This window comes from Elgaria multicarinata, chromosome 5 (assembly GCF_023053635.1).
Source record: "Elgaria multicarinata webbii isolate HBS135686 ecotype San Diego chromosome 5, rElgMul1.1.pri, whole genome shotgun sequence".
In the NCBI taxonomy this organism is placed as follows: domain Eukaryota; kingdom Metazoa; phylum Chordata; class Lepidosauria; order Squamata; family Anguidae; genus Elgaria; species Elgaria multicarinata.
This window is the reverse complement of record NC_086175.1, coordinates 74,709,017-74,724,372: the sequence shown is the minus strand read 5'-3', so window position 1 is coordinate 74,724,372 and position 15,356 is coordinate 74,709,017. Positions and strand designations below refer to the sequence as shown.

At 42.5% G+C, this 15,356-nt stretch overlaps 1 protein-coding gene across 1 annotated transcript in view; it reads left to right on the top strand.

Moving 5' to 3' along the window:
* IFNAR2 (interferon alpha and beta receptor subunit 2) overlaps positions 1 to 4,096 on the top strand; it is a 30,147-nt gene extending 26,051 nt beyond the window's left edge. Inside the window, 1 exon segment of the mRNA XM_063126702.1 lies at positions 86 to 4,096. Within this exon segment, the coding sequence (XP_062982772.1) occupies positions 86 to 802 (717 nt within the window). The 3' untranslated portion in view covers positions 803 to 4,096.
* The last annotated feature ends 11,260 nt before the right edge of the window (positions 4,097 to 15,356 follow it).

The following is a 15,356-nucleotide window of genomic DNA, read 5'->3' as shown; positions in this document are numbered from 1 at the left end:
ATCTTTGTGTCACAAGCTGTTTTGCATGCATCCCTACTGATACTTTGTTTGTAAATTTCAAACTTGGTATGTTTTCCCTCCTCAGAAATTCATACCTAGATTGGCTTATTCCATCTTTGAATCAGATCCTGAAGAAGTGCACACCGTCCAGGTCACCCAGAAAAATAACAAAAAAGTCTCAGGAGACAATTCTGATGACGACAGTGAAAGTGACATTGAAAATGAGAATTTCTATTCTAAGCGTAACTTCTTGGGCAAGATTTCAGAACCCTGCTCCGAGGTGGACATTGTAGAGCAGCTGTCTATAGACTGCTCATCTACTACAACTGAAATAGCTGAACCTCTGTGTGATATGGCAGAAAACCTTCAGAATGATATTAACAAAGAAGAAAGTCCAACAAGCCAAGTATTTCCCCCTTCTTCTGAAGTGAACACTAGTAGTGAGCCTGAGACAGAGGAGCACAGCAGCTGCTTAAATGTAAACTTAAATACTGTGATGCTAGGAATGGCTGACGAAATGTGGGATGTTTCTGCAACACCAGTTGCAGAAACAGAAGAGGAGGCAACAGACTTGAAAGATTCAGGTGTTTCTTATGAATATGAGTCAGACCATTTCACTGATATACCATATATAAAGAGCTTTGGTGTTGATAACCTCTCATGTGCATGGCAAAATTCTAGCGGGTCTGGAGGAACTGAGACATCTGATTCAGAACCAGACTGTGTGGGTGACTACATGAGCAGATGAATCAATGAAAAGACAAGTTACCACTTTACAATATGCAACTTATTCCCTTCTTAAAGAACTGAGTGGCGTATGTTCTCTAACATTTTCAGTTTTATTCAGTTATGCATAAAAGTGCAGCACTGTTCTGAATCCCCATAGCAAGAACATATGACCAGCTGTTTGATTTTTTGGGGGGTGAGTCACAGACCAATCTACTTCAAGTATAACTAAACACCATCAACCATTCCTGAAAGTCTAGTAATGTGTCTAGAAAAATAATTCCAGCTTTCCGTGTAGTTGAATGCTTGCAGGCCACAATAACTTCAGATCCTGTCCTGTTGCTGAGTGTAGTTTTGAAACCTATCTTGAGTCTGGATGTCTCAATTATGTATAGTTGATCATCCATACAACTAGAGCATCAGAAGCACTTTACTGGTAGTGAATTTCTTCAGAATGGATGTCTGTTTTCTGCGAGTTACAGCCAAAAATCTTCCAAACCCTAATGGTGCTATCCTTTTGTTTATACCTTATACTTGTATATTTGTAAGGGTGGAGAGTTCAGTGCCATTGCTTCTACTATGAGCTTTGCTACCTGAGGCTTTTAACCCTCCACTTTACTGAGGCTTCTGCTTCTGGATTCTTTGTTAAGATCAGCTCCTTTTACACATGTGTTTTTTCAAGGGGTTCTTTTTCTGCCTTTCTATATGTTCCATTACACAAGCATTAGGTGGTGCTATGGTATAACAGAACTGCACAAATACACCAGGGTTTCATGCCACCATTCAAAAAAATACCAGACTTTCCTCGTTAGAAGAAACACGCACGCTATAATGGTTGCAAAGGCTATAATGGGAGAGAATCTGGAGGAGGAGGATGGCGTGTAAAGCACCCACAAATTACCATGAGTGAGGAATCATGAGTGCACAATAAATGCCTTGTGTAGAAAGGCTTTATGTGGGAAAGTACAGTTTGGTACTTCTACCTATCATCTTAGAGTGATTTTTTTTTATCAGTTTCTCATTCCCGTGAATAGAATTGTAACAATGACCTGGATTGGGAGTTGCCATTTCAAGTAGTTCCTTGAATTGCAAACTTTTTTATACCACTCATTTTAAAATACTTACCCAAACATTCATGTAAACAAAACGACCTGGGGCTTGTCTATACAGCTTGTTTAGCCCAACCTAAATGTGCATATTCGCATTTCAGGACACATGACACGACCGTCCATTCTCCATAGCGCCGGGTTTTTAATGCAATAATGCACATCTTCGCATTCATGATTTACCGCAACTTTTAGATCATGTCTGAGTTTGCACCGTGTTATGGTTATGTGTCTTCGGGGGAGTTAAATCGCATTTTGACATGTGGGTGGAGCTTTGAGGGCAGCACAACGTGATTGGCCAATTTCTCGAATTCCCACCTATCGGCTGCCTCGTTCGTCCGCCGTTTTTAGTTTGAATTCTCTGATTCTGCTGCCTCGTTCCCCCACATACACACTCCTGGTTTGTCTGTATATGAACCTGCAGAGCTCCACATATAAAATTTATAGCTTTCATCGTCTCTCCTCCATAGCATCGTACCATCATATATGCATATGTGCACATTTATAACTGCACTATTAAAAAAATTCAGGAAATAAATGGCTGTTGCTGCTGCAATGTGACACTTTTTAGCTAGATTTGAATCAACGAAAATTCAGGTTTATATTTAATGATGAGCAATCCCGTTGTATAGATGGGGGCTAGGGTATTAAATTCTCTGAGTTGTGCAAGGCCATCTTATTCAACACAGAAATAAAGTTTGATGATAAATGTGCAGGATACTTGCTGTACCATGTTGGTATACTGTCTCAAAACCATATTGAACTTAATGTATGTAAGTTGAGTTGGTTGTCATGTCCTGTTAAACTACATGTTACATGCAAACATGTATTGCTGAGCCCTGACACAGTTGTTTTGTTTATTATGAAAAGCCATTTCAGAATAGGAAAATTTATAACAGAGGAATGCTAAACCCTTTCTTCATCCCCTATTTGTTCACTCCAACTTGTTTAGACTTTCTGTATCAACCTTAATTCTACAAACCTTTGTAACAGTTATGGTTTGCAGAGCTTTTCTAACTGCCAAGTAAGTTTCCTCAAGGCCCTGCATGTTGTTTCTGTAGCTACATACACACATTACTAGATTTTTCTGCTTCCCATTCATGCAGCTATGACAGACATTGGTGAAGAGTCGTGATATTTTGGGGGAGAACTCTAAAATTTGGCTGGCTCTTCAGATCTTGTTATTCTGGATTGTATCTTCCACTCTGACTGACTAGTAGTACGTAATGCAGCAAAGGGTGTTTTTTGTTTGTTTGTTTGTTTGTTTTTGCCTAGCTGGTTAAAAACTACCTTAAATTTCTTGTGTCTGGATGTCTGATTAATGTTCCACTATTGGGTTTTATTGTGGGGAAGTGACTCTTTCTTTAATGGGGAACTTGCTTCTTTGCAGTGTTCTGTTGGATTTCTAAACAAACATTCTGAGAACAATCACCCACTTCCTTGGGAACTAGGAGCCCAGACTGCTGCTTTAAATAGTCCTTCCCAATCAACACAAAAAATCCTTCATATGTTTGTCCACTTCTTTCCGATAGCTGAACTAAGGATAAAGAATGCAGGATGATTTCTGAGCACTTACACAGTAGAAGTTGTTATTACAGTTACCTCAGTATTATTTGTACTTTTCTTTGCATCTTTGTCAAACTGTACAGAATTTAGCATACTTTAAAGCAAGTACTTGTCTTAACCCTTTCAAGCCCTAAACAGCTCAGAGCCAAGTTCTGTGAAGGATTGCCTCCTCCCATATATTTCTACTCCAACCTTGATGTCATTGTCTGAGTGCCATTGTCCAGTGAGATCCAATGGGTGGCTACAGGAAAGAGAGACTTCTCTATGACTGCACCCCACTTGTGGAACACCTTCCCTAGAGAGGGTTCCCTGGTGCCTACTTGTACTCTACCAGGCTTTTTAGGGCCCCTATAGGAAAATTTTAATGGTTTGAGGTTTTGGGTTTTTAAAGGATTAAGACCTGACAGACTTTGATTTTATTGCTTAATCTTTGTTATGTTTTTCATACTGTAATTATGGCCATAGCTAGACCTAAGGTTTATCCCTGGATCGTCCAGGGGTCAAACCTGTTCATCAAGGTGACACACAGGGGATCCAGTGCTCAGGCAGGGGCGAACCTTGATTGATCCCAGGATAAACCTTAGGTCTAGCTGTGGCCTATATTTTTTTATTGTTCATACTGTGTTTTTTTTAACAACCTTTTATGTACTGCACCCAGACAATTTCAGTTCTGGGGCATTTTAGACATACCATAAATAAATAAGTAAATAAATGCTGTTCTTTGCTTGCTCTTAGTTTTTTACTTACGGCACATAATCCTTAGTGGGGAAGGCATGGGCTAATCTACTGGGAAGGCTGGGCTTTGTGAGCAGGCCTTGAGACTCAAAGCGAAACTAGACATTGTGTTACATCCGTAGTGTGCACCTAATCACCATTTTTAAATCTTGAAGTAAACACATGGGCCCCTAATCCAGAAGACCATCTAAGTGGCAATGGGTTGGGAAGTAAATTGGGCAAAATCCGCACTTTCACTGAAACGAATTAGCTCCATCCACCCAATCCAGTAAAGCACTGTATTCTTCTTCTGCTTGAAGACGCATTAGTTCAGGGCAGAGGGCCACAAGTAGAAATGAACACCGGCACTTGCTGAAGTGCATGGCAGTCTATGAGTTCAGGCTTGCGCCCCTCCCCTCCTCCCTCACATGTTCAATAAAGTGCAATGAAGGACTTGCTTATGAGAAGATCACATACCCACTACACACACATTTATGAGACCGGCAGACAGACTGAGCAGAACGTGTGGGAGCACAAGAGGCGTGAGAGCAGGTAGCACAGAGCCAGTGAGGAGGGGGAATACGATGTCTTTCCTAGCTATACAGCTTCAAATCAACAAGTGCCTGCCCTCTCTCAGCTGTTTTTCAGATGTATCTGTAACCAAAGATCAGAGTCAGTCTGACCTCCCTGCAAGGCGGTCCCGGGACCAAGGACCAACCACCTTAAGGAGCCAGAGGTTTCAGGAATAAACCACACGCACACAACGTAAGGACCAAAGCAAGTTTATTACAAATCTGCTAATACTAACACATAAGGCTTTGGTCTGAGGTAGCAGCAACATGCATGACAAGGAAGGGGAATAGGAAAGGGAAGATAATAAGGAGAAAGAATTAAAGGGTAGATTACAAAAGGGGTAGGCACAACTATACAACGCTCCATTTAATACTGACAAATGGGAGCCCCCACCCCCCTAGCCATAAAAGCGGCCAGCCTTGTCTTAGGAAAACCAGACCTCAAAAACAGAAACAAAAACTCTAGCTTACTCCAAGCAACCATCCCAGGCAGCTTTTGATGTTCTTCCTCCAAACCCCGAAGAGAAGGCAGGATGCCCCTTTTTATCCACTTGTAGCTATAAAGCTCCATGACCCCGCTGAATCAACCCCTAACTCATGTTGACTATTAACGCCCCTCCCTTCTTGGAGAGCCTTCCCCCTCTCTCACACACTGAACCCAATTATCCTAACGACTAGGGAGATAACCTGCAGGTGCAAGGCCCAATTTGATCTTGGAGTCTCTTGAAGTCTTGGCGCCTTGAGTCCCGGACTCCCACCTCCACTTAACATACCAATGTAACTACACAACACGTACCAGAACAGATACACAGCAGAAAGAATAATACAATTAAAAGCCCATATACTTAAAGAGCCAGGAGCCAGTACATTTCCATCAGCAAACCCCATGTCCTTCACAGTATCTATTAATTAAAACTTTTCTTTTTAATAATGTTTGAGAAGCCACTTTCTACGCTTTACATGCCATTCTAATGCTGGAAGATAAAGCATAATGGATTAATTGGCTTGTGTGTAAAGATTCAAGAACGGAAAGGCTAATTTCTGCTGATTCCCCACCCACCCCCACTCTGTAAGCCCCCACCCCCCATGTTCCATCACATGCTGCTCTGGAGGTTTCCTTGCCTTTGGGAGCCATCAGGAGAGGAGCTTGAGAAAGTTCCTGGGAGCCAAGCCACTGACTTCTAGATCTCATCTTATGCTTCAATCTTAAAAGCCCACAACACTGGAGCTGTTGCTTTGTAATTATAGTTGAAGGCTACACATTCTTTTAATTTTGTGAGCTGGTTTGAAAATTAAAATGTGCAAATCCCCTAAGTTAGGGGGACCTTATGAAAAGGAGGACAGAGCTCCTGTATCTTTAACATCTGTATTGAAAAGGGAACTTCAGCAGGTGTCATTTATATATACGGAGAACCTGGTGAAATTTCCTCTTCATCACAACAGTTAAAGCTGCAGGTGCCCTGCCCTCTATTAAATCTGGTCACTCTAGTATAGCTCCTGCACCTTTAAGTGTTCTGATGAAGAGGAACTTTCACCAGGTTCTCCATATATACAAATGACACCTGCTGAAATTCCCTTTTCTTGCAACTGTTAAAGATACAGGAGCCCTGCCCTCCTTTTCATATGGTTGCCCTACCTAAGTTGTTGTCCTTGTTTTTGATTTGTATTTGTTTTTGCCAGCTGATCCCAGATCAGGACCAGTTCAACAAGTATATCAGTGATGCTGATGAGCTGTCATGACCCATTTGCTTTGTCAACCAGACCTGGATATGGGCTTGTTTGCATAAAATAACGTGGACTGAGATGCTAGTTTGGGAACAGGAATACTATACCACACAGCAGCAGCATGTGCACAAAATCTCTCAGAGTTGCTTTGAATTCTTTGCTCAGATAAAAGTAATTACAGTTGGAAACCCACATGGTTCAAAATAAGCTGGCACAATTGAAATCTAATTATGAAGACTTGCCCTAAAAGGTAGGGTCCAAATACGTTAAATAAAAATTAATTTTTAATTACATGTTGATTACAGTGAGAAAGAAATCTGGTCACTAGAGACTCCCTGAATTAAAAGGCGCAAACCCGTGTGTCTGTTTTCAAAAATTTTGGTGCAATAAGCAGCATAATAATATGAAAACCAATACTAAAGCAACATGGAGGTTATCATTGCTTTTAATGATGGCTGAATGAGTGAAAGTTCTTACACTTTTACACAAGTACATTCAATGCCCTGCCTATATTTAGTTGTGAAAGGCTTTAATCTTACTTCTTTCAGGCTAAACTATATATAATGTCAAATGTGTCATGTGTAGCTGATCCTAACAGGGTTGGGGGGTTTTACTTTAGTGTCACCATGGGATGAATTTGGGAGGGGGAAGCAGATGTTATTATTATTATTATTTATTTATATAGCACCATCAATGTACATGGTGGTTTAACCCCCTTATCCATGCATGGTGATCCAGATCAGGTACCTGCATGCTTCCACTAAAATAAAATAAAAGATTGGGATCAGCTACATGCTGTGTATTTAATATAGCATGTAATTTAGCTCTTAGCCTGATTTCTAGTGTACTTTTGGAATGAACCCCCACCCCCAACATGGCTCACAAAATACAATAAATCAGTTAAAATAATTAAAAAGTAAAACCATGATGCTACCCGACCCACTGCAAAAAAGGATGTAATTTAATAAAAGAGCATTAGCATTCTACCATTCAGCTTGGCAAAAAAATAAATGTTTGCAAACCAAAGTATTTCCATCAGGAAGGAATTCCATGAAAGGTTATGCCATAATAAATTTGTTCATCTTTAAGGTGCCATAAGACTTTGTTGTTTTCACTGCAATAGACTAACATAACTACCCAACCCCACCCCACCCCCACAGAACTACCTTGAGTACTAGGCAACGGATGGAAAAACAAAATTTCCCTAAAGGAAAAGAACTTTTCTGTGCTAAGGCAACAAAAAAGGAACATCTTAGTAATCCATCCAACCATGCTAATTGGCCCAGTTCTCGCATAAGACCAAACCGTGATTTAGAATTACAGGGATGAACCACAGCGAGCTTTCTGCTTGCAAACTGTCACCCGATGCATCTTTCCCAGCACAACAGCAAGGAGGAGACTGGAAGCTTCTACTTCCATTTTAGATTAACTACAGTTTGGTATTTTGTCTGAACCCTAAATAGTAGTTAATCTTAACTGTGCTTAGTGAAAACAAGCCGGTTTCATAAATCATGGTTTCCAGTAATTATTTTAAGGTGGGGGGACACTGCAGTTGGCAGAGTTTCTCCCTCTAAGCTGGTTGTTCAATGTGCCATCTGTTCTGTGCAAAGCCTTACATCAGGGTGTTTAACCCCCTTCAGCCTGAGGGATGAATTCCATTTCCATGAAGCTCTTGGAGGCCATATTCCCATGGTAGGCAGGCCCAAAGGTAAAAAGATAGGGCCAAAGATAACAGCATATTTTACCTTAAAGTTCTTACTGCATGTAACTAAGCCTTTGAAGAGGAATTTTAGCATTTTAGAATGGGGAAAACAGCACAAAAGAAGCAGAGAAACTACCAAATGATCAGTGGTCAGGGTATAGGTGATGGGGTGAAGAAAAGACAATGTGGCCAAGGAAAGGGGACATGGCCCTCTGCAGAACCCCAGGTGCCTGAAGTTCTGCACCTCTGCCCTATAGACATAGTGTCTGTGGTCCATATGGTTTCACATGCCCATTTATTTCAACATACAGAACATCTTGGTAAAACAACATTGTGTGTCTCCAGCTGCACCTGTCAATGACAGGTACAGGTGCAATCTTCAAGCTACGGGGTTTCACAATGTGGTTGTTGGTGATTATGCAGGCTCCTTTCCATGGTAAGCCCAAACAGAAGTACCAATCTATTTCTGGAGCTGCAGTATCAGTTCCTTAGTTAACTCAGTACAACAGAAATTGTTATGACTCTGATCATATTAAATGGTCTGATTTGGGGTTGGCTCCACATAAAACAGTCAGATTGGATATTTCAAGATAAAAGGTGAAGTACTACCTTCAGCCATGTACCTTATGTTGTAGTTAATGGTCCTATTTTTGGAAGGGTCAGAAAGGGGGTACATCCCAACAAAAGTCAGTCAGTGTGGACGGTCTAGAATTATATACACTGTTTCCCAACTGTGCTGCTTGTGTCATCCATGTTCCTTATGACATCATTGTTGACCCTGAAAAGGGGCCATGGGGGGCTGCCACTCCCAAACACCCCAGCAGTTGCACATTAGATTGGCACTTTGAGATGCCACAACTTTTGTAAGATGACTAGATAGTGAAACCTTTTATATCTTATGACGTAAGTATTTTGACAGGCTCTTGAACTATATCTACCACTGCACCAGCACACTGTGTGTGTATGTATGTGTGTGTGTATATATACACACACACACACACACACACACACCTCTAATAAAAGGCACACATGTTCTCCCTCTACTGTTAACCCCCTTTGTCTTCAGTCATTGAAACAAAACAGTGGTTCCCAATTAGCTAAGTACTATAGACCCCTTGTTTTTCAAATGCCAAGCCATGGACCCCCTAACTTTTGAAAAAATTGTTATCTCTATGGTAGTTACCTGTGCAAAGCAATTTTTTGGAGAAAATAAGGATTTCAAGCAAAGGATTTCAGGTATACTAAAAAACAGACCATAAAATTTGTGATATTACCATGCAAAAATGACAATGGTTTAGTTAAGAATATAAAGACGAATTTAAATTTACTAACGTCTAGTTTACAATTGAACAAATTATGACATGTCAAAAATGTTTGTTCACAAAGATATGTGGAACAAAAGGGAACTAGATGTTTCAAAGCTTTTCAGTGGTTGCCCCCCGACTGTGGAATGATCTCCCCGATGAGGCTCGCCTGGCGCCAACATTGTTATCTTTTCAGCGCCAGGTCAAGGCATTTTAACAGCATTTAACAACGTTAAGTTTGTTTTTAATGGACCCCAGAATTGTTTTTAAATGGATACTGTTTTTATATTGTTTTTATGGGTTTTTTTTTAAAAAAAATGTATACTTTTAATGTTTACTATTTTTAATGTTGTAAACCGCCCAGAGAGCTTCGGCTGTGGGGTGGTATATAAATGTAATAAAATAAATATATAAAATAAATTTTTCACCTAACTTCTTATATTCAGGTAAAACCTTCACCCAGAATTGGTCCTGTCTATATTCTTTGAAAAATGATTTCAATGAACCATCACATGTCACTTCAACAAGTGCATCTTGATCTTCCGCAGATAGAGTTGTTAGTTGTACATCACCACATTCAAAAGGATTCCTTCTCCATGAATTTTCAGGATTAGGTGCAGGGAAGTAATCTCTGAAGCTAGTCGCTAAATCATGCAGGTGCTCAGTGATGTTATATTTTACTTCTGGTAGGAATTCGTCGTCAGTGGACTCCAGAAATGAATGGTAAATATGTGAATGGTGCCCGGACCCCCTGGGTGGGTTACGCGGACCCCCTGGGGTCCACAGACCACCAATTGGAAACCACTGAAGTAAAACATAACAGTTGAATGTATTAAAATTTTACCACACAAAAAATCAGGGGACTCAACAACAACTTCATGGAAGATGGTCTATCAGTATCTGTTAGCCACAATAACTAAATACATTCACATTCACAGGCAATGTGCACTAAATGCTGGCCCATTAGTAGGGGTGTGCATGGACCACCACCCCCGATCCGCTTCTCTTCCAGATCTGCAACTTCCGGATTGGGTCCGCTCTGCTCTGCTCCACCTATAGTCCGCTCCGGTTCGCTGCGAAGCTCCGGATCCAGATCGGAGCTCCGCTTCCCCCCCATAGGCTTGCATTGAAATCCAAAAAAGCCTACAACTTTTTTTCTGTTAAAGTTAGAAACCTTAAATTCAGCACCATGACACCTCATGCATGTATACACACGCATGCCAAGACCCAAGCAAATCCAAGCCTCCCCTGATTTTGGGGGAATTTTTGAAAATCGGACACCCCATTTTCAGACATTTATTTATTTATTTATTTATTTATCATATTTATACCCCGCTCCTCAGCCAAAAAAGGCTCTCGGAGCGGCTTACACTTAGCAAAAAAGACAGTCCCTGCCCTCAGGCTTACAGTCTAATAAAGACATGACACACAAGGAACAGGAGTTCAGGAGGGAGGGGGGGAGGAGAGAGAGAGAGTTCAGCAGGAGCAGGCCATGATGTTTCTTCTGTCTGCTCCTGTCCCCTTGTTCTTTCTTCTTCCCCACAGGGACAAGATGACAGTTTGCCCTGTGGGGGTGGGGGAAGATCCAACAGGAGCAGGCCATGATGTTTCTTCTGCCTGCTCCTGTCCCCTTGTTCTTTCTTCTTCCCCACAGGGACAAGATGACAGTTTGCCCTGTGGGGGTGGGGGAAGAGTCCAACAGGAGCAGGCCATGATGTTTCTTCTGCCTGCTCTTGTCCCCTTGTTCTTTCTTCTTCCCCACAGGGACAAGATGACAGTTTGCCCTGTGGGGGTGGGGGAAGAGTCCAACAGGAGCAGGCCATGATGTTTCTTCTGCCTGCTCCTGTCCCCTTGTTCTTTCTTCTTCCCCACAGGGACAAGATGACAGTTTGCCCTGTGGGGGTGGGGGAAGAGTCCAACAGGAGCAGGCCATGATGTTTCTTCTGCCTGCTCTTGTCCCCTTGTTCTTTCTTCTTCCCCACAGGGACAAGATGACAGTTTGCCCTGTGGGGGTGGGGGAAGATCCAACAGGAGCAGGCCATGATGTTTCTTCTGCCTGCTCCTGTCCCCTTGTTCTTTCTTCTTCCCCACAGGGACATGGACTGTTCTCCGACATTTTGACAGATAAAAACTTGGAAGCAGGCACATCCACATTCATGGCAAGTTTCAAGCAGATTCCATCATCCCCTGATTTGGGGGGGGGGCTTTAACTTCCAACACAGCACCCCTAACCCCAATTCCAACACCCCTTTCTATATCTCCATCAATTTTCACATTAGAAACCCCATGACACCTCATGCACGTATACACCATGACACCTCATGCACGTATACACACGCATGCCAAGACTCAAGCTAATCCAACCTCCCCTGATTTTGGGGGAATTTTTGAAAATCGGACACCCCAGTATCTCAGGGATTAAAGCTGCAGACAGCTCAATGCGGCCATTTCAAAGGAAATCCCAACATGCCATGAATTGGGGAGTAGATAACTCTAAATATGAATCTTCTTCCACATTTGAAAAATTGATTTGGAACTTCAAAAAGTCTAAGTGAGCGCAGGAAGGACTTGTCCCCTGAGACAAAGCAACACACACACAAACCATCCCTGCGAGGTGGGCAGGGGAGGAGGACAGGCGGGCAGAGAGCCAGGCAAAGATATGCCATAGATCTAGTATGGGGGAATCAGTCTCGGCAGATGCCCCACCACAGCAGCACCCTGGGGGGGAAGGCACGCGGGCAGGCAGGCAGCAGGCATTTCTGGGGGCATAAGGAAGTGAGACAAGGATGGTTTGTTTCAAAGCCAGCAGTAAGTCATGCATTGCAAACCATCCCTGTGAGGCGGTCACAGAGGAGGAGGACAGGTGGGCAGAGAGCCAGGCAGAGATACGCCATAGATCTAGTATGGGGGAGTCAGTCCCGGCAGATGCCCCACCACGGACTTGTCCGTTTGATTTTCACAGCAGGAGAGGCGGCCTGCTTACTGGTGCCAGCCTGAGCCTTCCCTTGACCACCACTGCTTTCAGCACGCCTAGCCACAGACGTGCGCCTGCTCCCTCTTCTCATGATGATAATAATATAATACCACTACTAATACTAATAATAATATATATTTGGGGAAATGGGACAAGTGTGTATGCTTTGCCCAAACTGGATTTGAAATGCTCAAACTGTATTGGCTTTTTTTGCACTTCACAAGCAGTGCACACAGCACACTCACACAATAACACACAGTCACACACACCGTCCAAGTAACACACGCATGCGCACACACACACACACACAGAGAGAGAGAAAGAGAGAAGAAATAGAGAAATTTTTTTTGTATTTTTTGTATTTTTTTTATATAGAAGAAAGAAGGAAGATGAAACACAGACAGGCTTTAAGAGGGGGAAGGGGGGGGAACCAACCAACTAAACAAACACTCCAAAAATTAAAAATAAAGTTTATATAAAACCAAAGAAAGGGAAAAACACAGAGCAAACTAAGCAAACAGTCAGAAACAAGCAAACAAACACACACACAACCCAAGCTAAATCCTAATCTAATCTCCTCCAACTCCAAACACAGCAGCAGCACCTATAACTAACTCCTCTCTCCACGAACGCCAACCCACAAAGAGACACAAAGCAGAAAGCTCTCAGGGTGGCTCTGTCTTAGTCCCCCCTCCAACGCTGGGATTGGAGGATGCTTCATGAGGTCATCACTTCTCATCAGGATTGGGAGTTGAATCTGCCTCTCAGCACTTCAAAAAGGTACCTCTCACGCTTTTTTTACGCTATTATTTAAAAAATTATAGCAAGCGAACCGCACCACGCAGAGTGCTGAGAGTAGGCTCAAAATGACCCCCAGCCACGACTCTCCAAGCACATGAAATTTCAGAAAAATAGCTTTAAAAACAACACAGTTATCCCCTAATCTTTTCCGCAATGCAATCCTATGGGCGAAATTATCCAAAATGGCGGGTGGATCGCTCCGCGAAAAGAGAAATGCTTCTCCAATGGCCGCTTCTCTTCGCCATGCTTCTCCAGGACCCCGGTTCGCTTCTACTCCGCCTCTGGGCAAGGCGGATCAGGCCAATTCGCTTCTGATTCTCCGATTCTAAGCGGAGCACATCCCTACCCATTACTACCAAGCCCTGATTGTGGACTTCCTGGAAACTGGCCACAAGATAGCAGACTAGATGCAGACTAGATGCAGTCCTGGTCTGGTCCAGCAGGGCTCTTCCCAGGCTCTTATCTCTAGCATCTGGTATTCAACCTCTGAACTTAGAAATTTCATTTGGTTATCATAAGTCAGGAGGGACTTCCATTGGCAGTGCTGAGTGAAGCAGGCAGAAGGAGCATTAAGCAGATGGCCCAAGGAAAAGTATCACTGGAGTAGCTAGGTAGGATGGGAAGGATATGTTGAACACCACTTGATGGGAGGCACCAGCCATCCCTAAAGCCTTGCTAAAATGAAATGCACTTTTAGTTCATTTATTATATTTTTAATCCACCCAGTGATCAATATTTTAAGTAGTTAGAAAGCATCGAAAGTGCAGTCAGATGGCAATCTTAGATCTTCCAGAGAGTGATTTTTCATCGAAACTGTATGTTACACCCCTGGGGGATCTGGCTTTTGCAAGTATGTACATATTTGCATCTTGTCTGTGTGTTTTTCCCCAACCTACTGCAAGGGGACTTCTCAAATTGCCTTGAGTTTCTGTTGCAACGCAGCAGCTGGTTTCTTTTCCTGTTTTGTTCTTAATAATCTGTGAGAGGAAACAGTCAGATCCCCCACTGTCACATCACCTCCTGTGTGAAGCAACAGCTGTTGGGGCCCATTAACACATACCATATACCACTTTCATATCACTTTCATAGTGTTATATCCTGCTTGGTGTAGATGTGTCATGGGCCCCAACAGTTGTCAGTGCACTTCAGTACCACTATAAAGCAGTAGTGTGGCTCCTGCCTTTTATATGCCACTTACATAGTGGAATATCCTGCTTGGTGTAGACCAAGGGTCACTGGGAGATTTATTTTTATACCACCCAGTAGCTGAAGCTCTCTGGATGGTTCACAAAATATAAAACCACAAAGTACAGCATAAAAACAGTATAACATATAGAAGCTTAAAATTACAGGTTGTGCCCCCTGTCTCCCAGGAAGTACATCATGGAAAGGGGGAATGGAACTTCTTCTGGTAGAAGATTCAAGACAGGGTTGGTATTTGTTTGTGTGGGGGGGGGGGTATATGATATGGCTATCAAAAACACCATCCCATCACATTTTGGTATTCATGCATTGAAGGAAATTTATTTAGGGTGACCATATGAAAAGGAGGACAGGGCTCCTGTATCTTTAACAGTTGCGTAGAAAAGGGAACTTCAGCAGGTGTCATTTGTATATATGGAGAACCTGGTAAAATTCCCTCTTCATCACAACAGTTAAAGCTGCAGGAGTGACCAGATTTAAAAGGGGGCAGGGAACCTTCAGCTTTAACTGCTGTGATGAAGAGGAAATTTCACCAGATTCTCCATATATACAAATGACACTTGCTGAAATTCCCTTTTCAATACAACTGTTAAAGATACAGGAGCCCTGTCCTCTTTTTAATATGGTCACCCTAAATTTATTATCATTTTTGCCAATTGTTTGGCACCACATAGATATGAACACTCATCAGAAACAATTTTAAAAGAAAACTTTACAAGGTGTCAATACCAAGGGCTTCCAGAAGGACACGTACTCTCACCAAACAAGGGAAGAAACCCAGAATTCCCCCTTTTCCCCTTAAAAGCAGCATTCCTCAACCTGATACACCCACCCCACCCGAGATGTCTTGGATTTCAAATTCCCACCAGTCCCAGACAGCATGACCAATGGCCAGGAATCCTGGGAGATGTACTCCAAGACATCTAAAGTGCTCCAGGTTGAGGAATGCTGCCATAAAAGTAA